This window comes from Salvelinus sp. IW2-2015, linkage group LG4q.1:29 (assembly GCF_002910315.2).
Source record: "Salvelinus sp. IW2-2015 linkage group LG4q.1:29, ASM291031v2, whole genome shotgun sequence".
Lineage (NCBI taxonomy): Eukaryota > Metazoa > Chordata > Actinopteri > Salmoniformes > Salmonidae > Salvelinus > Salvelinus sp. IW2-2015.
In genome coordinates this window covers 21,713,373-21,735,791 of record NC_036842.1, presented here as the reverse complement: position 1 = coordinate 21,735,791, position 22,419 = coordinate 21,713,373, and the positions used below count along the sequence as shown (strand labels likewise).

Here is a 22,419-nt window from a genome sequence, read left to right as displayed (position 1 = left end):
AGAATTACGTCCTCCACAATAGTATGGGGCTTGCCTGTCCTAGCCACTCGGTAGCTCACCATTTAAGACTCTTCTAGTCCCTTCTTATTAATGGTATCTGTTGCTTTTATACATGTCTTAATATATATATTTAATATATATATATATATATATTAATATATATATAAAGTCATCTTTATTCTCGCAAAAAAATCTCCCGTGGCTTATTTTTCAAATTGTCATGTTTTGTTTCTAAATGTCTGCGCAAGAGTTGAAGGTTTCCCGCAAGAGAGTAACAGTTAATGTGATTGGATGTTAATTATTTGACTAGGCTACCTATATTTGACATTGTGTTGTGATTTTGCTGAACAGTAGATGGTTTCATTTTATTTTGGGCAGTGAAACGAGGCTACTCAGGTGAGAAAAAAATCTCACCCAAATGTATAGCCCTGTTGGAAAATATAAATGTACAGTTTGAAAATGTGAAGTTTATTTTTTCAACAAAATATATATATATATTCTTTTTCAATGTGAATCACATTTTTATTTGGCAACCCCCGACGGCATTGTGGTACCCGTGTTTGGGAATACCTGCTGTCTGCTGTTGTAGTCTTGGTTCATTAAATTGGCCGCATCAAGGGCCAGTGGAGTCCTGGAGACTCCTGGGCCCATATCCACAAAGTATCTCAGAGTAGGAGTGCTGATCTAGGATCAGGTCTCCACCTGTCCATATAATATTAGATCAGCACTCTCACTGGGCCCTGTTCCCGTGGTTGTATTTATATTTTCATGCTCATTTTAGTCTACTTGCCTTTGAGTGTGCATCAATTTCTTTCTAAAGCCACCCTACATTTGGCTGCATCTTGTACAGCGTGTGACTGTGTCTTCATGATTGCTTGGTGTGTTTTTTGGTTGTGTGGTTGTGTTATTTAGTTATTCTTTTGCCAAGGTGCATGGATTACATTAGCATGCTTTGTGTCTCTTGTAGGGAGTCTTCCAGGCGTATGGATGTCTATTGGTTTCTTTCTTTGTGTTACAAAATAGGTGGTCTTGTAGTAGGATTGTGTGTGTGTGTGTGTGTGTGTGTGTGTGTGTGTGTGTGTGTGTGTGTGTGTGTGTGTGTGTGTGTGTGTGTGTGTGTGTGTGTGTGTGTGTGTGTGTGTGTGTGTGTGTGTGTGTGTGTGTGTGTGTGTGTGTGCCTTTTACATCATTTGTATATAAAAAATATATATATTATTTTCTCCTTTAGAGATTCCTTTAGATTTAGATGTGTTATGTACAAAGATGAATGTGTGCTTTATTTATATTTCCATGCAAGCTTCATCTCTGTGTCCTCAGACTCATTCTTGTGTCAGCTGGTATGGTGCATGTGTACTTTATTATTGTGTTTGAGTGTGTTAGTTCTTATTATGTGTGTTTTTACATGTCAGTGAATCACATTAAAGTAAAAGGCTTTGACTTCATCAAGAGTCTTCAAGACTAACATGTAGTCTATGTCATGCAGTCTGCATACCGTATCTGTTTGTATGTATGTGTGTACCTGTATGTGTGTCACATTAACAGGCCTTGTCTTTGTGTTGATGTGTCTTCTAGGCTCATGTGGTTCAGCGCTGGCTTGTCCATCAGGACAGTAGTGTGAGCTCTGAGAGGTCGGCCAATCGAGCCCGGGGAATATGGTACTATGATGACAGAGTAAATATCATCCGATACACACGCTGTATACTTCAACACTTTCTCTCTATATATCTCTATGGCAGCTCTATGTGGTCGTGGTTTGTGTCGTTGCTTCTTCTTTGGGATCTTCCTCTCGTGATCTCTTGTGGCTTCTTGAGCTCTCTGTACAACGTATGTGTTGTTGTTGTGATGTGGCTGGGCGGTATAGTTAGGTTTGGTGGTTCTTTGCAATACCATGTATCTATTTTCACCGCTTTCCTCTCTTTATCTCCTTTTATGTAGTACTTGTTTGTCTTTATGTGTGTTTGGTGGACAATTCTTTTCACTGTAGGTGTGCAAGAGTTTGTGGTGTTTATTTGGTGCACATTTGTGCATTCTTCACCGTACGTGGACACTCTTTATGTATGTCTGTTTTATAACTCTTTATGAGTGTGCCAAGCAAAACGGGAACATTCCCAGGAAATTAGCTAAGATTCCTATTAAGTTCTAGTTAGGGTTTTATCAGAGAATGTTTTTGATAACCACAATTTTTTTCTAAAAATGTTTTAAATTAAATATTCTTGGATTATTCTCCTAACATTCACTATAATGTTGTACACAACATCTGTAACAACCACCACAGAACATTCCCCCAAAGTTCCCCCAAAGTTCTCCAAGTAATAAATGCTTTCCCAGCAAACCAAAATTGGTTTTGTAAAAGTTCATAGAATAATTGTTAGTTCGCAGCAATTGTTTTCATAACCCAAAAACTATCCAGTTGTGCTGATGATTATAATGTTTGTATAAAACATTCAGCTGATGTTGCAAGAACGTTCCTAGAACACATTTAATCTGTTCTTTAAAGGTTCCCAGAATGTTTCATTAGGTTGTGAGCCCTGGCTTGGAAACCAAACATTGCAGGTTCAAACCCAACATGTCAGCTTGAGGTCCTGAGGGTGGCGCAGTGCTCTAAAGCTTTCACTACATACCCTAGTTATATTCCAGACTGTATCCAAACCAGCCGTGGCACAATTGGCCTAGTGTCGTTAGGGTTTGGCCGGGGTAGGCTGTCATTGTAAATAATAATTTGTTCTTAATTGACTTACCTAGTTAAATAAAAAAATAAAAAAACATGTCAAATGTAAATACAGTGCCTTTGGAAAGTATGCAGACCCCTTGGAAAGTAAGCAGACCCCTTGGAAAGTATGCAGACCCCTTGGAAAGTATGCAGACCCCTTGGAAAGTATGCAGACCCCTTGGAAAGTATGCAGACCCCTTGGAAAGTATGCAGACCCCTTGGAAAGTATGCAGACCCCTTGGAAAGTTTTCAGACCCCTTGGAAAGTATTCAGACCCTTTGCCTTTTTCCACATTTTGTTACGTTACAGCTTTATTCTAAAATTGATTCAATAGTTTTTTTTTCTTAATCAATCTATATACAATACCCCATAATGACAAAGCAAAAAGAACGATCTCAAGGATGATCAATGGAAACATGATGCACCTGAGCTCAATTTCAAGTCTCATAGCAAAGGTATTTTTGTTTTTTTATTTTAATACGTTTGCAACATTGTCTTAAAACCTGTTTTCACTTTGTCATTATGAGGTATTGCGTGTAGATTGCTGAGGATTTTTATTCATTTAATCCATTTTAGAATAAGGCTGTAACGTAACGAAATGTGGAAAATGTCATGGGGTCTAAATACTTTCCGAAGGCACTGTATATCAAATGAACATGTATTTTCTCATGTCCTCACAATGTTCTCACCAGACTGTTCCCACAACCTAATGAAACATTCTGGGAACCTTTAAAGAACAGATTAAATGTGTTCTAGGGACGTTCTTGCAACATCACGTAAATGTTTTTTACAAACATTCTATAACCATCACCACGACTGGACAGTGTTTGTCTTATTAGGACATTTCCGCGACCTAACAAATGTTCTGGGAACTTTCACAGAAACAATTTTTGTTTGCTGGGTGTGCTGTCCTGTCGACCACTCCTTTTATGAGTGTGTTTGCGTTAAAGTGAAGAATTTCTCAACATCTGACATTGACTTGACCCTTTAGGATATTTGTATTTATTTTAAGAGCCCACTCACTGCAGTGTACACATCTTTACATCCACTCACCTTGAATCACATACATTTTTTCTTCCAAATGGACATAATCCATTCAAATCCACTAGAGCCCTGTATATGCACACACCCTCTGGAAACAGATTTTCCTTCTAGAAGGAAAATAAATGGCCTTGGTAGGGCAGACAGATTTGTGTACTGCACAGGTAAAGACTACACATGCACACACAGCCTCACCCGTACACTACAGAGCATTGTGATAGCACTGGAGAGAAGCACACAGCTAAACACAGAGATATGATACAGTATTAGATTCCTCCACAGATATGAGATTAAAGGCTTTCATTGAATCTGCGTTAACACGGACATGTCCTCTCTCTGATCTCTCAACCCTCCTCTCTTCTACTGGCCGTCACTGTAGGAATGCTTGTGATATGTCACGCCATACTGCAGCATACCATGATTACACAGCATCACATCAATATGACACAAGAGGGACACAGTGATCTGAGGAAAAGCAGGGAAGTGGGGGGAGAAGGAGGGAGGGAAGAGAGATGGAGGGCGTGAGAGAATGAGGCGGGGAGCCTGCCATGCCAGGGAAGAAGAGAGAGTGCAAGAGGGAAAATTAGATAAAGAGAGAGAGGGCTGGGGGCACGTGAGCGATGGGAAGGCGGCGTGCTGAGTGTAAATCACCATGTTTGGCTTGAGGATCTAATTACTGAGTAAAATTGACGCACCGACTGCATATGACAATTACAAATGAATAGACAGGGCTGGGATGCATTGATTTAAACTGACCGCATATCACAGACAGCGGGAGAGGGGGATGAAAATGAGGATGGAGAAAGGGATGGCGGGGAAGGTGGAGAGAGGGATGGAGGGGAAGGTGGAGAGAGGGACATGAGAAGGAAAATCGATTTGTGCCTCACAGCGTAAGCACAAGCACCAGTTGACAGAATGTGATTGCAAAGCAGTTCTGCATTCATTTCCATTTCTAGGAATATATGAAAACACGCACACACCACACACACACACACACACACACACACACACACACACACACAAACAACACACACACACCACACACACACACACACACACACACACAACCACCACACACACACACACACACACACACACACACACACCACACACACACACACACACACACCACACTTTCAAGGACAATCATGCTCAAACACGGACGTTTATTGACCCTTACCCCCCTCCTCCCTCAGACAATCGTGTGAAGAAACACACATTGAAGATCATAGATGCACTTATCAATCCATTCAGAGACTGATGGAGACTGGGAGGCGGTCGGCTGGAGACGTTATCCTCAGTATTCTGCTCACATATGGCCTACTTAGAAGGAGCAGAAACATCCATTGATCAATCAATAGCTTGTGAAATCCCATAAAAAAATGGCCGAAGCCGCAGAATGAAAATTGGAGCATAAAAATGCTGAACATTTACTGACAAGTTGGCATGCAGCATGAGGCTCGCATGTGAAAAACATCCTACATGTAGTATAATAATGGGTTGTTACAGGGGACCTTTACTCAGTGACTTAATGCTCAAATGTCCTCCGTCCAAACTCACAGAACAGAGTGGGGGTCTAAGATGACAAGGTGTTAAATACATACCAGTTGAAAGTCGGCAAGTTTACATACACTTAGGTTGGAGTCATTAAAATCTTTTTCAACAAATCCACAATTGTCTTGTTAACACAAACTATAGTTTTGGCAAGTCGGTTAGGACATCTACTTTGGCATGACACAAGTAATTTTTCCAACAATTGTTTACAGACAGATTTATTTCACTTATAATTCACTGTATCACACATTCCAGTGGGTCAGAAGTTTACATACACTAAGTTGACTGTGCCTTTAAACAGCTTGGAAAATTCCAGAGGAAAATGATGTCATGCCTTTAGAAGCTTCTGATAGCTAATTGACAAATTTTGAGGTTCGTTGGAGGTGTACCTGTGGATGTATTTCAAGGCCTACCTTCAAACTCAGTGCCTCTTTGCTTGACATCATGGGAAAATCAAAAGAAATCAGTCAAGACCTCAGAACAACAAATTGTAGACCTGGTTCATCCTTGGGAGCAATTTCCAAACGCCTGAAGGTACCACGTTCATCTGTACAAACAATATTACGCAAGTATAAACACCATGGGACCATGCAGCCATCATTCCGCTCAGGAAGGAGACGCATTCTGTCTCTTAAAGATGAACGTACTTTGGTGCAAAAAGTGCAAATCAATCCCAGAACAACCGCAAAGGACCTTGTGAAGATGCTGGAGGAAACAGGTACAAAAGTATCTGTAGCAACAGTAAAACTAGTCCTATATCGACATAACCTGAAAGGCCGCTCAGCAAGGAAGAAGCCACTGCTCCAAAACCGCCATAAAAAAAGCCAGACTACAGTTTGCAACTGCACATGGGGACAAAGCTCGTACTTTTTGGAGAAATGTCCTCAAAAATGGAACTGTTTGGCCATAATGACCAACATTATGTTTGGAGGAAAAAGGGGGAGGCTTGCAAGCCGAAGAACATCTTCCCAACCGTGAAGCACGGGGGTGGCAGCATCATGTTGTGGGGGTGCTTTGCTGCAGGAGGGACTGGTGCACTTCACAAAACAGATGGCATAATGAGGGAGGAAAATGATGTGGATATATTGAAGCAACATCTCAAGACATCAGTCAGGAAGTGTCACGCCCTGACCATACAGACCTCTCGAGCGTGTCATCAGTCCGGTGAAACCTGTGCCGGCTCCACGCACCAGGCCTCCAGTGCGCCTCCCCAGCCCGGTACGTCCTGTGCCGGCTCCCCGCACTCGCCCTGAAGAGCGTGTCATCAGTCCGGTGAAACCTGTGCCGGCTCCACCCACCAGGCCTCCAGTGCGCCTCCCCATCCCGGTACGTCCTGTGCCGGCTCCCCGCACTCGCCCTGAAGAGCGTGTCATCAGTCCGGTGAAACCTGTGCCGACTCCACGCACCAGGCCTCCAGTGAGCCTCCCCAGCCCGGTACGTCCTGTGCCGGCTCCCCACGCTCACCCTGAAGAGCGTGTCATCAGTCCGGTGAAACCTGTGCCGGCTCCACACACCAGGCCTCCAGTGCGCCTTCCCATCCCGGTACGTCCTGTGCCGGCTCCCCGCACTCGCCCCAAAGAGCGTGTCATCAGTCCGGTGAAACCTGTGCCGGCTCCACGCACCAGGCCTCCAGTGCCCCTCCCCAGTCCGGTACGTCCTGTGCCGGCTTCCCGCACTCGCCCTGAAGAGTGTGTCACCAGGCCTGAGTCTCCAGCGACGGTCTACAGTCCAGAGCTTCCAGTGACGGTCCACGGGCCGGAGCTTCCTGCGCCGGTGCCATGGCTGGAGCCGTCATCTGCGCCGGTGCCCAGTCCAGGCACTGCGTCCAGTCCTGCTCCATGGCCGGAGCCTTCCTCTGCTCCGGTGCCCAGTCCGGGCACGGCGTTCAGCCCGGCTTCATGGCCGGATACGTGGTCTGAGCGGGTGCTACGTCCCGCACCGGAGCCGCCACCGACGCTAGTTGCCCACCCTAACCCTCCCCGTCTAGGTTCAGGTTTTGCGGTCGCGAGTTCCGCCCACTTTTGGGGGGGGGGGGGTACTGTCACGCCCTGACCATAGAGAGCCCTCTGGGTTCTCTATGGTGTAATAAGTCAGAGTGTGACTAGGGGGTTTTCTAGTTATTTTAGTTCTATGTTGGTGTGTGAGTATGGTTCCCAATTAGAGGCAGCTGAATATCGTTGCCTATAATTGGGGATCATACTTAGTGTGTTCCTTTTCCCACCTGCGATGTGGGATATTGTTTAGAGTTTATGCCTATGTGCGCTACGTATTTGCGCGTTCGTTAATCTTTGTTGTTGTTTGGAAGTTCACTATAATAAATATGTGTAACTCTACTCACGCTGCGCCTTGGTCCACTTTTGGTCCACCATTTAAACGACGGGCGTGACAGGAAGTTAAAGCTTGGTCGCAAATGGGTCTTCAAATGGACAATGACCCCAAGCATACTTCCAAAGTTGTGGCAAAATGGATTAAGGACAACAAAGTCAAGGTATTGGGGGCCAAAATGCACCCAACTTATTGTGGGAAGCTTGTGGAAGGCTACCCAAAACGTTTGACCCAAGTTTAAAAAAAAAAGTTAAGTCAATGCTACCAAATACTAATTGAGTGTATGTAAACTTCTGACCCACTGAGAATGTGATGAAAGAAATAAAAGCTGAAATAAATCATTCTCTCTACTATTATTCTGACATTTCACATTCTTAAAATAAATTGGTGATCCTAACTGACCTAAGACAGGGAATTTTTACTAGGATTTAATGTCAGGAACTGTGAAAAACTGTGTTTAAATGTATTTGACTAAGGTGTATGTAAACTTCCGACTTCAACTGTAGATCATATTAACTCTCAGGCTACCCCTTAGCTACTGTAGGTCAGAATGAGATAACAGAAAAAGCCTTAAAATGGTGGAACTGATCATGCATATCAGATGTGAATGCAATATACGCTCGTCCAGTTTATTAGGTACACCTATTTAGTAACAGGTCGGACCCGCTCGTTGTTTCCAGAACATTCTGAATTATTTGAGGCATTCTAAAAGGTGTCGCAAATGTTTCTCAGGGATGTTGGTCCATGCTGACACGATGGCATCACGCAGTTGATGCACATTGGACGGCGGTACTTTCATGCTGTGAACAGCCCGTTCCAGGCGATGTTTTTCCACTCCTCAATTGTCCAGTGTTGGTGATCGCATGCCCACTGGAGATGCTTCTTCTTGTTTTTAGCTGATAGGAGTGGAACCTGTTGTGATCGTCTTCTGCAATAGCCCATCCATGACAAGGATCAACAAGTTGTGCGTTCAGAGATGCCGTTCTGCACACCACTGTTGTACTGCACCGTTTATTTGTCTGTTTGTGTCCCGCCTTTTCACTTGCACGATTCTTGCCATTCTCCTTCGAACTCTCTCTCTTTTCGCCCACAGCACTGCCACTGACTGGATGTTTGTCGCACCATTCTCGATAAACCCTAGACGTTGTCGTGCATAAAAAGCTCAGGAGGGAGGCCGTTTCTGAGATACTGGATTAGGTGCACCTGGCACCAACGATCATACCACGCTCCAAGTCTCTTTTTTCACTAGTTTTTCCCATTCTGATGTTAAATCAAACAGTAACTGAATGCTTCGATGGCTGTCTGCCTGCTTTATATAGCAAGCCATGGCCACGTGACTCACTGTCTGTAGGAGCGATCCATTTTCATGATCGGGGTGATTTACCTAATAAACTGTCCGGTGAGTTTATATTTCTACTTCCTGTTTGAAATATATCAGAAATATGTTCCAGTACCCATGTGTGCGCAATACATATTTATTGATTTTCAATTGTACAAATGAAGTGTGTATGAGGGAGGACACACTATATCTTGGTAATAGCAGCTTATCTAACACATTACCTGAGACTGAATGAAAATACACACACTGCATAGTGTTAGTTTTATGCTGGGAAGACCTCAGCCTGGATCCATCATCCATACATTACTGAGGAAGAGAGAGAGCGAGGAGAGGGGGAGTGGGAGAAAGGAGCAGCTTACACCCCCTCCCACTGGGATTGAACACAGTAGATAGATAGAGAGAGAGAGAGAGAGAGAGAGAGAGAGAGAGAGAGAGAGAGAGAGAGAGAGAGAGAGAGAGAGAGAGAGAGAGAGAGAGAGAGAGAGAGAGAGAGAGAGAGAGAGAGAGAGAGAGAGAGAGAGAGAGAGAGAATATGAGAGAGAGAGTATGTTAAGGCCACAAGGAAAAGGAGAGATAAGGTGGATAAAGGGATGCAGAGAGATGGGTCACAGGGAGAAACAGGAAGGAGATAGAGGGGAGTGGCAGAGAGAAATGGGTGGGAAAGAGAAACAAAGAGCAGAGGAAAATGTCTTCTACACTCTTAGAAAAAAGGGTTCCTAAAGGGTTCCCATAGGAGAAACTTTTTTGGTTCCAGGTAGAAACCTTTTTGGTTCCATGTAAAACCCTCTGTAGCTGTGTGGCTGGAGGTGAGTAGGCACACTGTATAGAATCTATATAATACCTCGCCTCAAGACGGAGACTGAATTCTGGACTACAGTATTAGGCAGCCATGTTAGAATCTCCCTGTCTGGCTGATCATGGTGGCAGAGGTGAAACACATCACTTTCACAGAGGCTTTAGAAGTCAGACAGCATGTTCTCTGCTATGGATAGCTGCCAAACTCCTAGTGAGGGGCAGCCTCACCACTTTGGATTGTCAGCCATTTTTAGACTCTAAGACAGCAGAATACTGAGTAGTTTCGAAGAATAGAATGATATTGAAGAATGTCTCTGACCTACTATTGTAGATCCTGGACGACCAAGCAGCTGTTATACTGTTATGCCTATGTTTTTCATTTTTTCAGAAAATGGAATTGGTTAATGTGAACTTTTTTGTCTCGTGTTAGCCCTGGAATGTACAACCAGACTAATTGTCTGTCTCTCACTTCTTCTCTCTCTCTCTTTATCTTTGTCATTGTCTATCTCTGATTGTGTTCTCTTCCTCTCCAGGCGGATGCTGCCACCAGTTTCCTCCGTGCGGCCCGTTCAGGGAACCTGGACAAGGCTCTGGACCACATCAAGAATGGAATAGACATCAACACATCCAATCAGGTACATCAGAGATCCCTTATGCTGCCCAAGGTCACTGTCTGGTACACAGGGGCTCTAGGCAAGAGAATAAATGTGTTGTCTCGTAAAACATTTATTTAATCAGACTTTATGAAGATGAAATTATAAATTGTGGTTTTTATAGATGACATTATTTGTTTTCGGCCAAACACAGTCATTAACAGTCAAGTCTAGCCTAGATAAACGTGTAGTTCATTGTCTCANAATAATCATTAATCTTTTTTATCTTTACATTTAGAATTTTTACCGAATGGAAACGTTGAGCTGTTGTTTCTCCGTTCGGCTGCTAGAGGGCACCAAACCCCTTTGCAACAGGCCCACGCCACGAACCCTGCTGCAGGAACTCACTCACTGCCTGTATAACGCCTGGGTTGCCAAGTAAGTGGCGTATGTGTGTGTGTGTGTGTGTGTGTGTGTGTGTGTGTGTGTGTGTGTGTGTGTGTGTGTGTGTGTGTGTGTGTGCGTGCGTGCGTGCGTGCGTGCGTGCGTGTGTGTGTGCACGCACGCATGTATAACCATGTCACCACATTGCCCCCTGTGTTCCTGTGTCATGCTACTCCAGCCGTGTTTACTGTGGCACTAATGCCAGTCATTCACAACCTTAATGAAAAAATATATATAATTAGCAATATATCCAGTGTTTAAATAACATCACATGTAAAGAATAGCTAAGCATGTAGTTTTAGTTTCTGTTTTGAACATACAGTTGTGTTACATTTGTGAGTGAACGCTAGCTCAAGTGGAAGTGAATCTGTTATGTATTTTTCATCAGTACTTTGGTGAATGGAAGGGAGTTCAGTTTGTACACATAACCACTTAGGGCAGCTTGGGGAATGCACACCCACTCTGTAAGCCTACAGCCTGCAGCCTGCTACTGCAACCCCTCAGCACCATTCACAGAAACAACCATGGCACCAAGCCGTCAATAAAACGAATACCACAATCTCTACACCAGATAATACTGCCACTCTAATAATACCACTCCTGGCTAAGGCTAGGATCAGAGGTAGAGCTATCATACAAATGAGGATGTGTGCTTTAGTGTGCATTCTTTGCAGCATGTGTGTCTACACTGCCTTCAGAAAGTATTCAGACCCCTTCCCTTTTTCCACATTCTGTTATGTTACAGCCTTATTTATTCTAAAATCATTTTTTTTAAATTCCCCTCATCAATCTACACACAAAACCCCATAATGACAAAGCAAAAAAAAGTAGAAATGTTTTGCAATTTATTAAAGATAAAAATCAGATACCTGATTTACATAAGTATTCAGACCGTTTGCTATGAGAATCAAAATTGAGCTCAGGTGCATTCATCATCCTTGATGTTTCTACAACTCCATTGGAGTCCACCTGTGGTAAATTCAATTGATTGGACATGATTTGGAAAGGCACACACCTGTCTATATAAGGTCCCAGTTGACAGTGCATGTCCGTGCAAAAACCAAGCCATGAGGTCGAAGGAATTGTCCATAGAGCTCCAAGACAGGATTGTGTCGATTCTTAAATGGAAGAAGTTTGGAACCACCAAGACTCTTTCTAGAGCAATTGGCGGAGAAGGGCCTTGGTCAGGGAGGTGACCAAGAACCCGATAGTCACTCTGACCGAGCTCCAGACTTCCTCTGTGGAGATGGGAGAACCTTCCAGAAGGACAACCATCTCCGCAGCACCCCAACAATCAGGCCTTTATGGTAGAGTGGCCAGAAGGAAGCCACTCCTCAGTAAAAAGCACGTGACGGCCTGCTTGGAGTTTGCCAAAAGGCACCTAAAGGACTCTCAGACCATGAGAAACAAGCTTGTCTGGTCTCATGAGACCAAGATTGAACTCTTTGGCATGAATGCCAAGCGTTACGTCTGGAAGAAACTTGGCACCATCCCGACGGTGAAGCATGGTGGTGGTAGCATCATGCTGTGGGGATGTTTTTCAGCGGCAGGGACTGGGAGACTAGTCAGGATCGAGGGACAGATGAACGGATCAAAATACAGAGAGATACTTGATGAAAGCCTACCTCAGACTGGGGCGAAGGTTTACTTTCCAACAGGACAACGACCCTAAGCACACAGCCAAGACAACGCTGGAGTAGCTTCAGGACAAGTCTCTGTATGTCATTGAGTGGCTCAGCCAGAGCCCGGACATGAACCCGATCTACAATAACATCTCTGGAGAGACCTGAAAAAAGCTGTGCAGCAATGCTCCCCATCCAACCTGACAGCGCTTGAGAGGATCTGCAGAGAAGAATGGGAGAATTCCCCAAATACAGGTGTGCCAAGCTTGTAGTGTCATACCCAAGAAGACTCAAAGCAAGAAGACTCAAAGCTGTAATCACTGCCAAAGGTGCTTCGACAAAGTACTGAGTAAAGGGTCTGAATACTTATCTAAATGTGATATTTCGGTTTTTTATTTTTAATACATTTGCAAAAATTTCTAAAAACCCGTTTTTGCTTTGTCATTACGGGGTTTTGTGTGTAGACTGATAAGGGGGGAAAAACTATCAATTTTAGAATAAGGCTGTAACATAACAAAATGTGGAAAAAGTCAAGGGGTCTGAATACTTTCCAAATGCACTGTACGTGGGTATGTGATGTGTGTATGTCAACATACACATTTTCTATGTTTTGTATATGAGTTAAAATTAGGATTGGAGTTGAAGTAGAGCATATAGCTATGCTAAAAGTTGGTGCTACTGCTGCTGTTCTAGAAAATCCTAGGATTCAGGGTTTTACATGTCAGCCTGCCAACCTGCCCCTGCCCTATCTACAATCCAGCAGACTCCAGCCAGCTCACAGAAACACACCGGTGATTTGTGTGTGCGTTTGCGCTTGCGTGCATGTGTGTTTGTCTCCCCCGTGCGTGTGTTATCCACGTGAATTGAGTGACACTGCAGTTTGAGGGCAGTAAGGGCAGTAGAGGGACCAGTGTGCTTTGCAGACTGTGGCCAGTCACGGTACTGCAGGCTGTCAGAGCAGAGACAGGCACAGACTGTACTGTTAGACTGTCTGATTCTGCAGCTGTACACCCAGACAAGCCTGAAATAAATCCATGCTCTCTGCTTCCTTTGAGACCCGACTGAAACAATCTTAAGGTTGTTTATCTTCTGAAATATTTTCGTGCTGCTTCTAACCACTGTGGGTTTTGAGTTTCTCTGCTTGTTATTCTTAGTACTGTATATCTACTGCTCAGAAATCCATGTTATAGATGCTCGCTCTGTAGGCTGACGATTTGTTCTGATGGTTCTGTGTGGTCACTGCTGATTTCCACTGCTGTCACTGCAGAATGGGCTCAACGGTTTGCATCTGGCCTCTAAAGAAGGCCACGTCAAGATGGTCCTGGGGCTACTACACGCTGGCATTGTCCTGGAGACCACAACTAAGGTACTACTCACACACTGCTCACTGCTTACCATGACTCCACTCACATACTGTACCACAGATGCATAGCACCTAACTCTGACTTCTGATTGAGATGTTCACCAGCTAGCTATATAACAGGCTGTTTACAGACAGGATCCACCACATGTATTATAAGCTTATACACATGCTTATGACTTATTCCGCTCATTTGATTGGCCTGTAAACATATATCTAGTTTAATCTAACACATATCTATCTAATCATAACTCATTATTTCTGAGCTGTGTTTCGTTAATGAAGCTTTTTAAATAGAGATTTTGGTCATTAGCTCTCTCTGCTCCCTCTGTGGGTGTGTGTGTGTGTGTGTGTTGTGTGTGTTGTGTGTGTTGTGTGTGTGTGTTGTGTGTGTGTGTGTGTGTGTTGTGTGTGTGTGTGTGTGTGTGTGTGTGTGTGTGTGTGTGTGTGTGTGTGTGTGTGTGTGTGTGTGTGTGTGTGTTGTGCGTGCGTGCGTGCGTGTGTGTGTGTACGCGCGAATACATAACCATGTCACAACATAGCTCCCTGTGTTCCTGTGTCATGCTACTCCAGCCGTGTTTACTGTGGCACTAATGCCAGTCATTCACAACCTTAATGAAACAATGTTTGTGTATGTGTGTCTGTCACCTCCAGAAAGGGAACACTGCCCTCCATATCGCTGCGTTGGCAGGCCAGGAGAGAGTGGTGGCTGAGCTCGTCAACTATGGAGCCAACGTCAATTCCCAGTCACAGGTGAGTCATCTGGGACATTATACTGCACATTACCGTTACCTGGGGGGGGGGGGGTGTTATGTGCATGTATATTTGTGTGTGTTGCTGGTAACCATGCGCCATGTTCCTCTTCCTTACAGAAAGGCTTCAGTCCCCTATACATGGCTGCTCAAGAGAACCACTTAGATGTAGTAAAGTTTCTGCTAGAGAACGGAGCCAATCAGAGCCTTCCAACAGAGGTGAGTGAAAGCCCACAGAGCAAACAGACATTTAGCTGTTTCTCAGATGTGTATTGGATTCAGTCCAATAGACAATGCTACATTAACTTTCTCTAATCTTTCTATTACAGTAATCTCAATGTACATTGTCTCAAATTTGCCACTATCTTTATTTTCTTTCTCTCTCTCTTCCTCTCCCTCTACTTACCCGTCTCTCACCCCCTCCATTATCATTTGGCTTGTCTCCCTTTCCACCTCTCCCTCTTTTCCTCCTACTCCCTTGCTGTCTCTCGTTGACCTTGCTTACCTTCTCCCTCCCCTCCTCCTCTTTACCCCTTCTTACTTTACTGCCTCGCTACCTCTCCCTCTGTCCTCCCCTCTCCCCCTTCCTCCCTTTTTACCCCGACCACCCATCCCTTCTGCTCCCTCCCCTCTCTCACCCTGTCTGCCAGGATGGGTTCACGCCGCTGGCGGTGGCTCTTCAGCAGGGTCATGAGAACGTGGTGGCCCTGCTCATCAACTACGGCACCAAGGGCAAGGTCCGTCTGCCTGCCCTGCACATCGCTGCACGCAACGACGACACACGCACTGCCGCAGTGCTGCTGCAGAACGACCCTAACCCTGACGTCCTCAGCAAGGTACTATTCACTGTGTGTGTGTGTGTGTGTGTGTGTGTGTGTGTGTGTGTGTGTGTGTGTGTGTGTGTGTGTGTGTGTGTGTGGTGTGTGTGTTGTGTTGTGTGGTGTGTGTGTGTGTGTGTGTGTGTGGTGTGTGTGTGGGTGTGTTTGTGTGTGTGTGTGTGTGTGTGTGACTGTGATGACTCATTAAGCATTAATATGCTGATGTCGTTAGCTGAAGTAATCAGTCATAACACTGTTGTGTTGACTTGGAGAAAAACAATAGCAACAAAAGTGATTACATGAATAAACAAAAAAGCTGCCATCAAAAGCTGCCTGCAAACATGGATTATGAAAATAAGATAAAAAAATATCTTTCTCTCTCTCTGTGTCTCTATCTGTGTCTCTCTCTCTGTCTCTTTTTCTGTCTCTTCATTTCTCTCTCTTTCTGTCTCTATCTCTTTTATCTCTCTCTCTTTCTTTCTCTGTTTCTCACTCTGTCTCTCTGTTTCTCTCTCTATCTTTGTCTGTCTGTAGACTGGCTTCACTCCTCTCCACATTGCGGCTCACTATGAGAACCTGAGTGTGGCCCAACTGCTAATAAACAGAGGCGCCAATGTCAACTTTACTCCCAAGGTCAGTCCATTAACCCTCACCGCTACTGCCTTAACCATGACATTGATAACATAGTCCCTCAAAGACCCCATTTCCTAACAGGAGAGTCTTTGATTAAATTGATTTAGAAATTGTTCTTTCCCCTTTCTCAGAATGGTATCACCCCCCTACACATAGCCTCCAGGAGGGGTAATGCGATCATGGTTCGACTTTTGCTGGACAGAGGGGCCCAGATAGATGCCATGACCAAGGTACTGTAACCCTACACTTGCTCCTCCTCTTCTGCCTCCTCCTCCTCTTCTTTCTGCCATTTGACTTGAAAACTTTTGAACCCTACCTGGCTCCTTCCATCTATTTAGGATGAGCTGACCCCTCTGCACTGTGCGGCCAGGAACGGTCATGTCAGGATCATCGATCTCCTGCTGGACCTGGGGGCTCCCATCCAGGCCAAGACCAAGGTCAGCCAGAGGCCTCTCATGGCCCACTCTAGGGAAAATAAAGGGCCATACTTCATGGCCACTTTGGCACGATATCACACTCACTTGCAATTTTAGCAGTAACCAATGCCAAATGATCCTCTGCCAACTACGCTGATGCGTCACTTATTTCAGTATTATGAATTTATAGATGCTTTCTTCTCTCAAAGGTCTTACACTGCTCTTCTCTTTGTTTCCCTTTCATTCCTTTTATATCTTTCCCGGTCCTCCCTCTCTCCCCTCCAGAATGGCCTGTCCCCCATCCACATGGCGGCCCAGGGAGACCACATGGACTGTGTGAGGCAGCTCCTCCAGTACAACGCTGAGATCGATGACATCACGCTGGACCACCTGACCCCTCTACATGTGGCGGCCCACTGTGGTCACCACCGCATGGCCAAAGTGCTGCTGGACAAGGGGGCCAAGGCCAACGCACGTGCACTGGTCAGCAGCTCTTCTAAGTGTCCTTCTATTTCTGTATACTGGTGCTTAGTGTGTGAGGTGTACTGGAGATGTCCATTGGTCAGGCTTACTGAACCTTTATAACTGGGTTGCGTACAGCAGGCACAAAGAGTAGAAAACATTATGAGATACGAATAAGCATTATTGGACAAGTACAGGCAGTACCATTTCTGAATGTGTTCTCCCATTTTGTGCATACTAAACACAACCCTATGCTGAATTTGCTACATTTTCGGTCTGTGTTTTTATATTGTGTTCAGAATGGGTTCACTCCCCTCCACATTGCCTGTAAGAAGAACCACATGCGCTCCATGGACCTTCTGCTGAAACACTCTGCCTCCCTGGAGGCCGTCACAGAGGTGAGATAACACTCTTTTGAAGAGCAATGGGACTTGTTGGGGTTCTCAGGACAAGCTGTACTTTTTGTTATTGTTGAAATTGTTGGGTGTCAATTCTGTCATTACAAAATATCTGGAGGTGTAAATGTAAGCGTAATGGTAATGAATTGTTATTACCCTTAACCCTTAACTCTCCTCTCTCTTCATATGCCCCCTGATTCTCTCTCCCATTAGTCTGGTCTGACCCCTCTTCATGTAGCAGCCTTCATGGGGCACCTGAACATTGTGAAGAACCTGCTCCATAGAGGAGCTTCACCCAACGCCTCCAATGTGGTGAGAGAACCCCTTCATAACCTTTATTCCTGACACGGGGGGGGGGACATTTCCATCACACTCTGATTGACTAGTAGTAACTTGTTGAAATGTTGAAATGAACACCAGCAAAGGTTATGGTAGATGGATTGGTATCTGGTCCATAAATTAATAATAATTTGATGACTAAGGCCTGGTCTCTGTGTGTATAGTGATATTTTATGTGTGTTATTGATATTACATAGCATAGTCATGTGTTTAATGGCAGAGTGGTTGTGACAGGCTATGTGACCTCTGAACTGGGTTTGTGTAACAGAAAGTGGAGACACCCCTCCACATGGCATCCAGGGCAGGCCACTGTGAGGTGGCTCTGTTCCTGTTGCAGAACACAGCACAGGTGGATGCAAAGGCTAAGGTACTGCACACACTGTCATGCAACCATACATACTGCACACATCTACTGTATGTACGTCCTAATGTTTTACAACAATCTTTGTCCTGGCTGGAATACACATTTTCTTCAACTACAGTCTACAACACCATACACTGCACAAATACCTCACTGTTACTGCTCGCTAGATACAGTTATCATTCCAACCTCTGTTTCTCCTCACTCTCACTCTTTCTCTCCATCCCTGTCTCTCTAGGATGACCAGACCCCTCTCCACTGTGCAGCCCGTATGGGACATAAGGAGCTGGTCAAGCTGCTCCTGGAGCACAAGGCCAACCCCGACTCGGCTACCACAGCTGGCCACACCCCCTTACACATCGCTGCCCGTGAGGGACACACCCACACCACCCGCATCCTCCTGGATGGGGCGGCCCAACAAACCAAGATGACAAAGGTTCTCCTTTAATTTACTGACTTTCTCTCTCTGTCTCTGTATCTCTCTCTCTCGCTCTATCTCTCTCTCTCTCTCTTTCTCTCTTTCTGTCTCTCTCTCTCTCTCTGTCTTTGTCTCTCTCTTTCTATCTCTCTATGTCTCTGTCACTCTCTCTCTCTTTCTCTCTTTCTCGTTCTCTCTAACCCCATTTCTCTCTCAAACTCATTCAATCTCAATCCTAATCCCTTCACACCTGACCTCTTTTAGTTCTCCTGCTCATGCTGAATGTGTGTTTGTGTGTCCAAGCAGAAAGGCTTCACTCCTCTCCATGTGGCCTGTAAGTACGGCAAGGTGGATGTGGTTGAGCTGCTGCTGGAGAGAGGAGCCAACCCCAACGCGGCTGGGAAGGTAGAAAAACACACTGCACCACAACACGGACTGTCCTGTGCTTTTTATCTGTGCTAGGCATACTTCTCAGTGCCGTGACCGACCTAAAGCTTATGGAACTCTCCTGTGACCCGACTAACAAATAAACCTTGTATTCTAAGTACTGACCGTCATTTATCACAGCCCAAAAGGAATCAGCATGTCCCACCATTTTAGACATCATTTTTCATTTTAAACATGCGCCCACAAAGGCAGACTGATATTCTGTGGTTTAGATAGCTAGTGACATTAAGTGTGTGTGTGTGTGTGTGTGTCCAAGCAGAACGGCCTGACTCCTCTACACGTGGCCGTCCATCACAACAACCTGGACGTGGTCAAGCTGCTGGTCAGCAAGGGAGGCAACGCACACAGCACTGCCCGGGTAAGAGGAACAATGACACACACACACCACACGCATTACTATACTGTATACCCCCCCCCTTTTCAGGATCATTGTACAATATGATAATATGACACACCCATTGATGATCCATTGCATTTCCCCTGCTGACCCCTGTGTCTGTCTACAGAATGGCTACACTCCCCTGCACATTGCAGCCAAGCAGAACCAGGTGGAGGTGGCCGGCTGCCTGCTGCAGTACGGAGCCTCTGCCAACGCTGAGTCCCTCCAGGGGGTCACGCCCCTCCACCTGGCCTCCCAGGAGGGCCGGCCGGACATGGTGGCCCTGCTCATCTCCAAACAGGCTAACGTCAACCTGGGGAACAAGGTACTGGACCAGAGAGAGGAACAATTCATCTCTGACCTTAGCAGGGTTTGAGGCAAACTTTCAGGGATAGCTAGCTAAGTTACACAGGGTTTGATAGACATATGGTAAGATAAAGTGTTGAGGGCCTACAGGGCATGATGTTTTCATCACTGTGTCAAACCGGTTACTGTAATTACCTACTAGTATAGCATGCATGCTGTGGTACATATTTGACGGTCCACTGTGACTCAGACTGACTCAGAGCTGGTTAGTGAACAGACTGACCAACAGCCTCCTGTTCCCCCTGTGTCTATCAGAATGGACTGACCCCTCTGCACCTGGTGGCCCAGGAAGGTCACGTAGGGATAGCAGATACCCTGGTCAAACAGGGGGCATCAGTCTACGCAGCCTCACGGGTAAGGCATACATATGATATTAACCACACACCTCATAATAGAGTATAAAACCAGAACAGTTTTGTAATGTAGTGTAATGTAGTCCCTTTGTTACATTCAGTAGAGTGGGGTTCATTATAAGCAGTATAATGTACCACACACTATGATGGCATGTCATATCCAATACTTTCATACAGCATCCACACTCTCAAATATGTTTTACTGCTAGGACTGGTACAACAAAGCCACCAAGCTGTTTATAATGAGGCAGTAATGAGGCCATTGAAACACTGCCAACTCTCACTATTTTCTCTCTGTCTCTCTCTCCCTCCCTCTCTCTCTCGCTCTCCATCTCTCTTTCAGATGGGCTACACAGCGCTTCACGTGGCCTGTCACTATGGCAACATCAAGATGGTGAAGTTCCTCCTGCAGCAGCAGGCTCATGTGAACAGCAAGACCAGAGTGAGACGCTGCTGCTACACTCCTCCTTACACATGGCACCTGTTAGTGTGGCTCTGCCCTGCCTCACGTCACTTCCGCCTTCACTCCAATTACATTAGATTGGACATGGAATTTATATTGAATAACGTCTTGTCAATGTCAGCAATCTTGCATTTACCGTAGCACTCAAACTCTCTCTCTCTCTCTATGCTCCCCGTCTCCACCCCTCCTCTAGGTGGGCTACACTCCCCTGCACCAGGCCGCCCAGCAGGGTCATACTGACATCGTTACCCTGCTGCTCAAACACGGAGCCCAGCCCAACGACATCACCACTGTAAACACACCCTTCTTCCTTTTCCTCATCCCTCCATTCCACCCTTCTCCTCTAGATCTGCTTTTCCTTTACTATATATTCTCTTCTTCACTTCTTCACATTATCCCCTCATTGCTTTCCTCTACTCTCCTTCCATCATGCTTCCATCTACAGGCTTCTTCTGGTGTCTGATCTGTGTGTCTCCTGTCTGTCTCTGTTCTCTGTGGTAGAATGGGACTTCTCCTCTGGGCATCGCCAAGCGTCTGGGTTACATCTCTGTCATTGATGTGCTGAAGTTGGTCACAGAGGAGGCCGTTTCCGTGGTGAGCAGCACTTCACGTGGTTACTAGTGGGTTTGTGTATTCTGTGAATCTCTGACCTACAGTACAATAACATTTTAACTGGAATGATGTATTTGAGCATGTCAGATGATAGCACTCATTTCTCTCTCCTTCTCTTCACTTTTCCCAGATCACCACAGAGAAACATCGGATGAGTTTCCCTGAGACAGTGGATGAGATATTGGACGTTTCAGAGGATGAGGGTAGGTTGGTGCACTCCCGAGACACGTTTATTCTTAGCTCGTAAGGCTTTCTGTCAGAAATAGTACTTCTGTGTGTCTTGTGATTGTCAGCCCCGGTTCAGTGTCATGGCAGAGGACCGAAGACTAGAGAAAAAGGTCAAGCACTGCCATGAGACTGAAACTTTTATTTATTTAACTAGGCAAGTCAGTTAAGAACAAATTCTTATTTTCAATGACGGCCTAGGAACAGTGGATTAACTGCCTTGTTCAGGGGCAGAACGACAGATTTTTAGCTTGTCAGCGCAGGGATTCGATCTTGCAACCTTTCGTTACTAGTCCAACACTAACCACTAGGCTACCTGCCTAGTGGTTAGATGACTAGCCTAAACAATGCCTTTTTCCATTTGTTTTGTAGGCATTGCAGCGCTAACATTAGGTAGGACTGTGTCCGTCTCTTTGTTTTGTCCGGTCATCTGTTGGCTCGTGCAATTGTGCCTTCATTGCAAGCACTTTCTCATTCTCTATTCTCTATCAATCTCTCTTTATAACTCTCTCACTTTCTCTTATATTCTTCCTGCTATCCTCTTCTCTTTCTCTCTCTCTCTCTTTCCCCTCTCTTTTCTCTCTCTCTTCCTCTATGCTCAATGTAACAACAATGTCAGTGTTTTATTGGCATGTGATGTGGTCATGACATTTTCCTTTACCGTTCTGCCACTGACGGGTCCAGTCCGGCAGTGTTTAATTGATCAACAGACTAATTACACAGATACAACTCCAGCTGAGAAGCACTCAAGGAACAGCAAAAACACGTTGACTGTGTGTATACCTCTCTGTAACGGCTTGTAGTTATATGAACATTTTCCAGTAATCAAGGCTTTCCCTCCCATACAGAAATCCAATCTCTAATGGGCCTGCTCACTAAAGCTGTAACCAACCAGGTGCCATGCTGGGGACCATGCAGTGTGTGTTCTATTCTGTGTTGTCAATCGTCTTGTTTTTCCATTGGTCTCCATGGGCTCTGGTTGTTGTCGGTTTGACTCCATTGCTTTGATCGATCTGAAACTGCTTGGTGATGTTACTATATGTGGAAATGGATGGACGGTGGGCGGCAGTGGGTAGTGGTATTGTGGCTAATATGACAGTGTAGACTCTCTATTGACTTGTCTCTGTCTGTCTGTCTGTCTGTCTGTCTGTCTGTCTGTCTGTCTGTCTGTCTGTCTGTCTGTCTGTCTGTCTG

The 22,419-nt window shown here is 45.2% G+C and overlaps 1 protein-coding gene across 1 annotated transcript in view; it reads left to right on the top strand.

The window, feature by feature from the left end:
• The window catches only part of LOC111961660 (ankyrin-1), a 103,240-nt gene that overhangs the window by 54,784 nt on the left and 26,037 nt on the right, over positions 1 to 22,419 (top strand). The window contains 23 exon segments of the mRNA XM_070442313.1: positions 1,573 to 1,671; positions 10,298 to 10,399; positions 13,691 to 13,789; positions 14,438 to 14,536; positions 14,656 to 14,754; positions 15,186 to 15,371; positions 15,888 to 15,986; positions 16,118 to 16,216; positions 16,325 to 16,423; positions 16,688 to 16,885; positions 17,164 to 17,262; positions 17,476 to 17,574; positions 17,870 to 17,968; positions 18,201 to 18,398; positions 18,687 to 18,785; positions 19,087 to 19,185; positions 19,334 to 19,531; positions 19,828 to 19,926; positions 20,269 to 20,367; positions 20,582 to 20,680; positions 20,890 to 20,982; positions 21,131 to 21,203; positions 21,598 to 21,618. Of these exon segments, the coding sequence (XP_070298414.1) occupies positions 1,573 to 1,671; positions 10,298 to 10,399; positions 13,691 to 13,789; positions 14,438 to 14,536; positions 14,656 to 14,754; positions 15,186 to 15,371; positions 15,888 to 15,986; positions 16,118 to 16,216; positions 16,325 to 16,423; positions 16,688 to 16,885; positions 17,164 to 17,262; positions 17,476 to 17,574; positions 17,870 to 17,968; positions 18,201 to 18,398; positions 18,687 to 18,785; positions 19,087 to 19,185; positions 19,334 to 19,531; positions 19,828 to 19,926; positions 20,269 to 20,367; positions 20,582 to 20,680; positions 20,890 to 20,982; positions 21,131 to 21,203; positions 21,598 to 21,618 (2,554 nt within the window).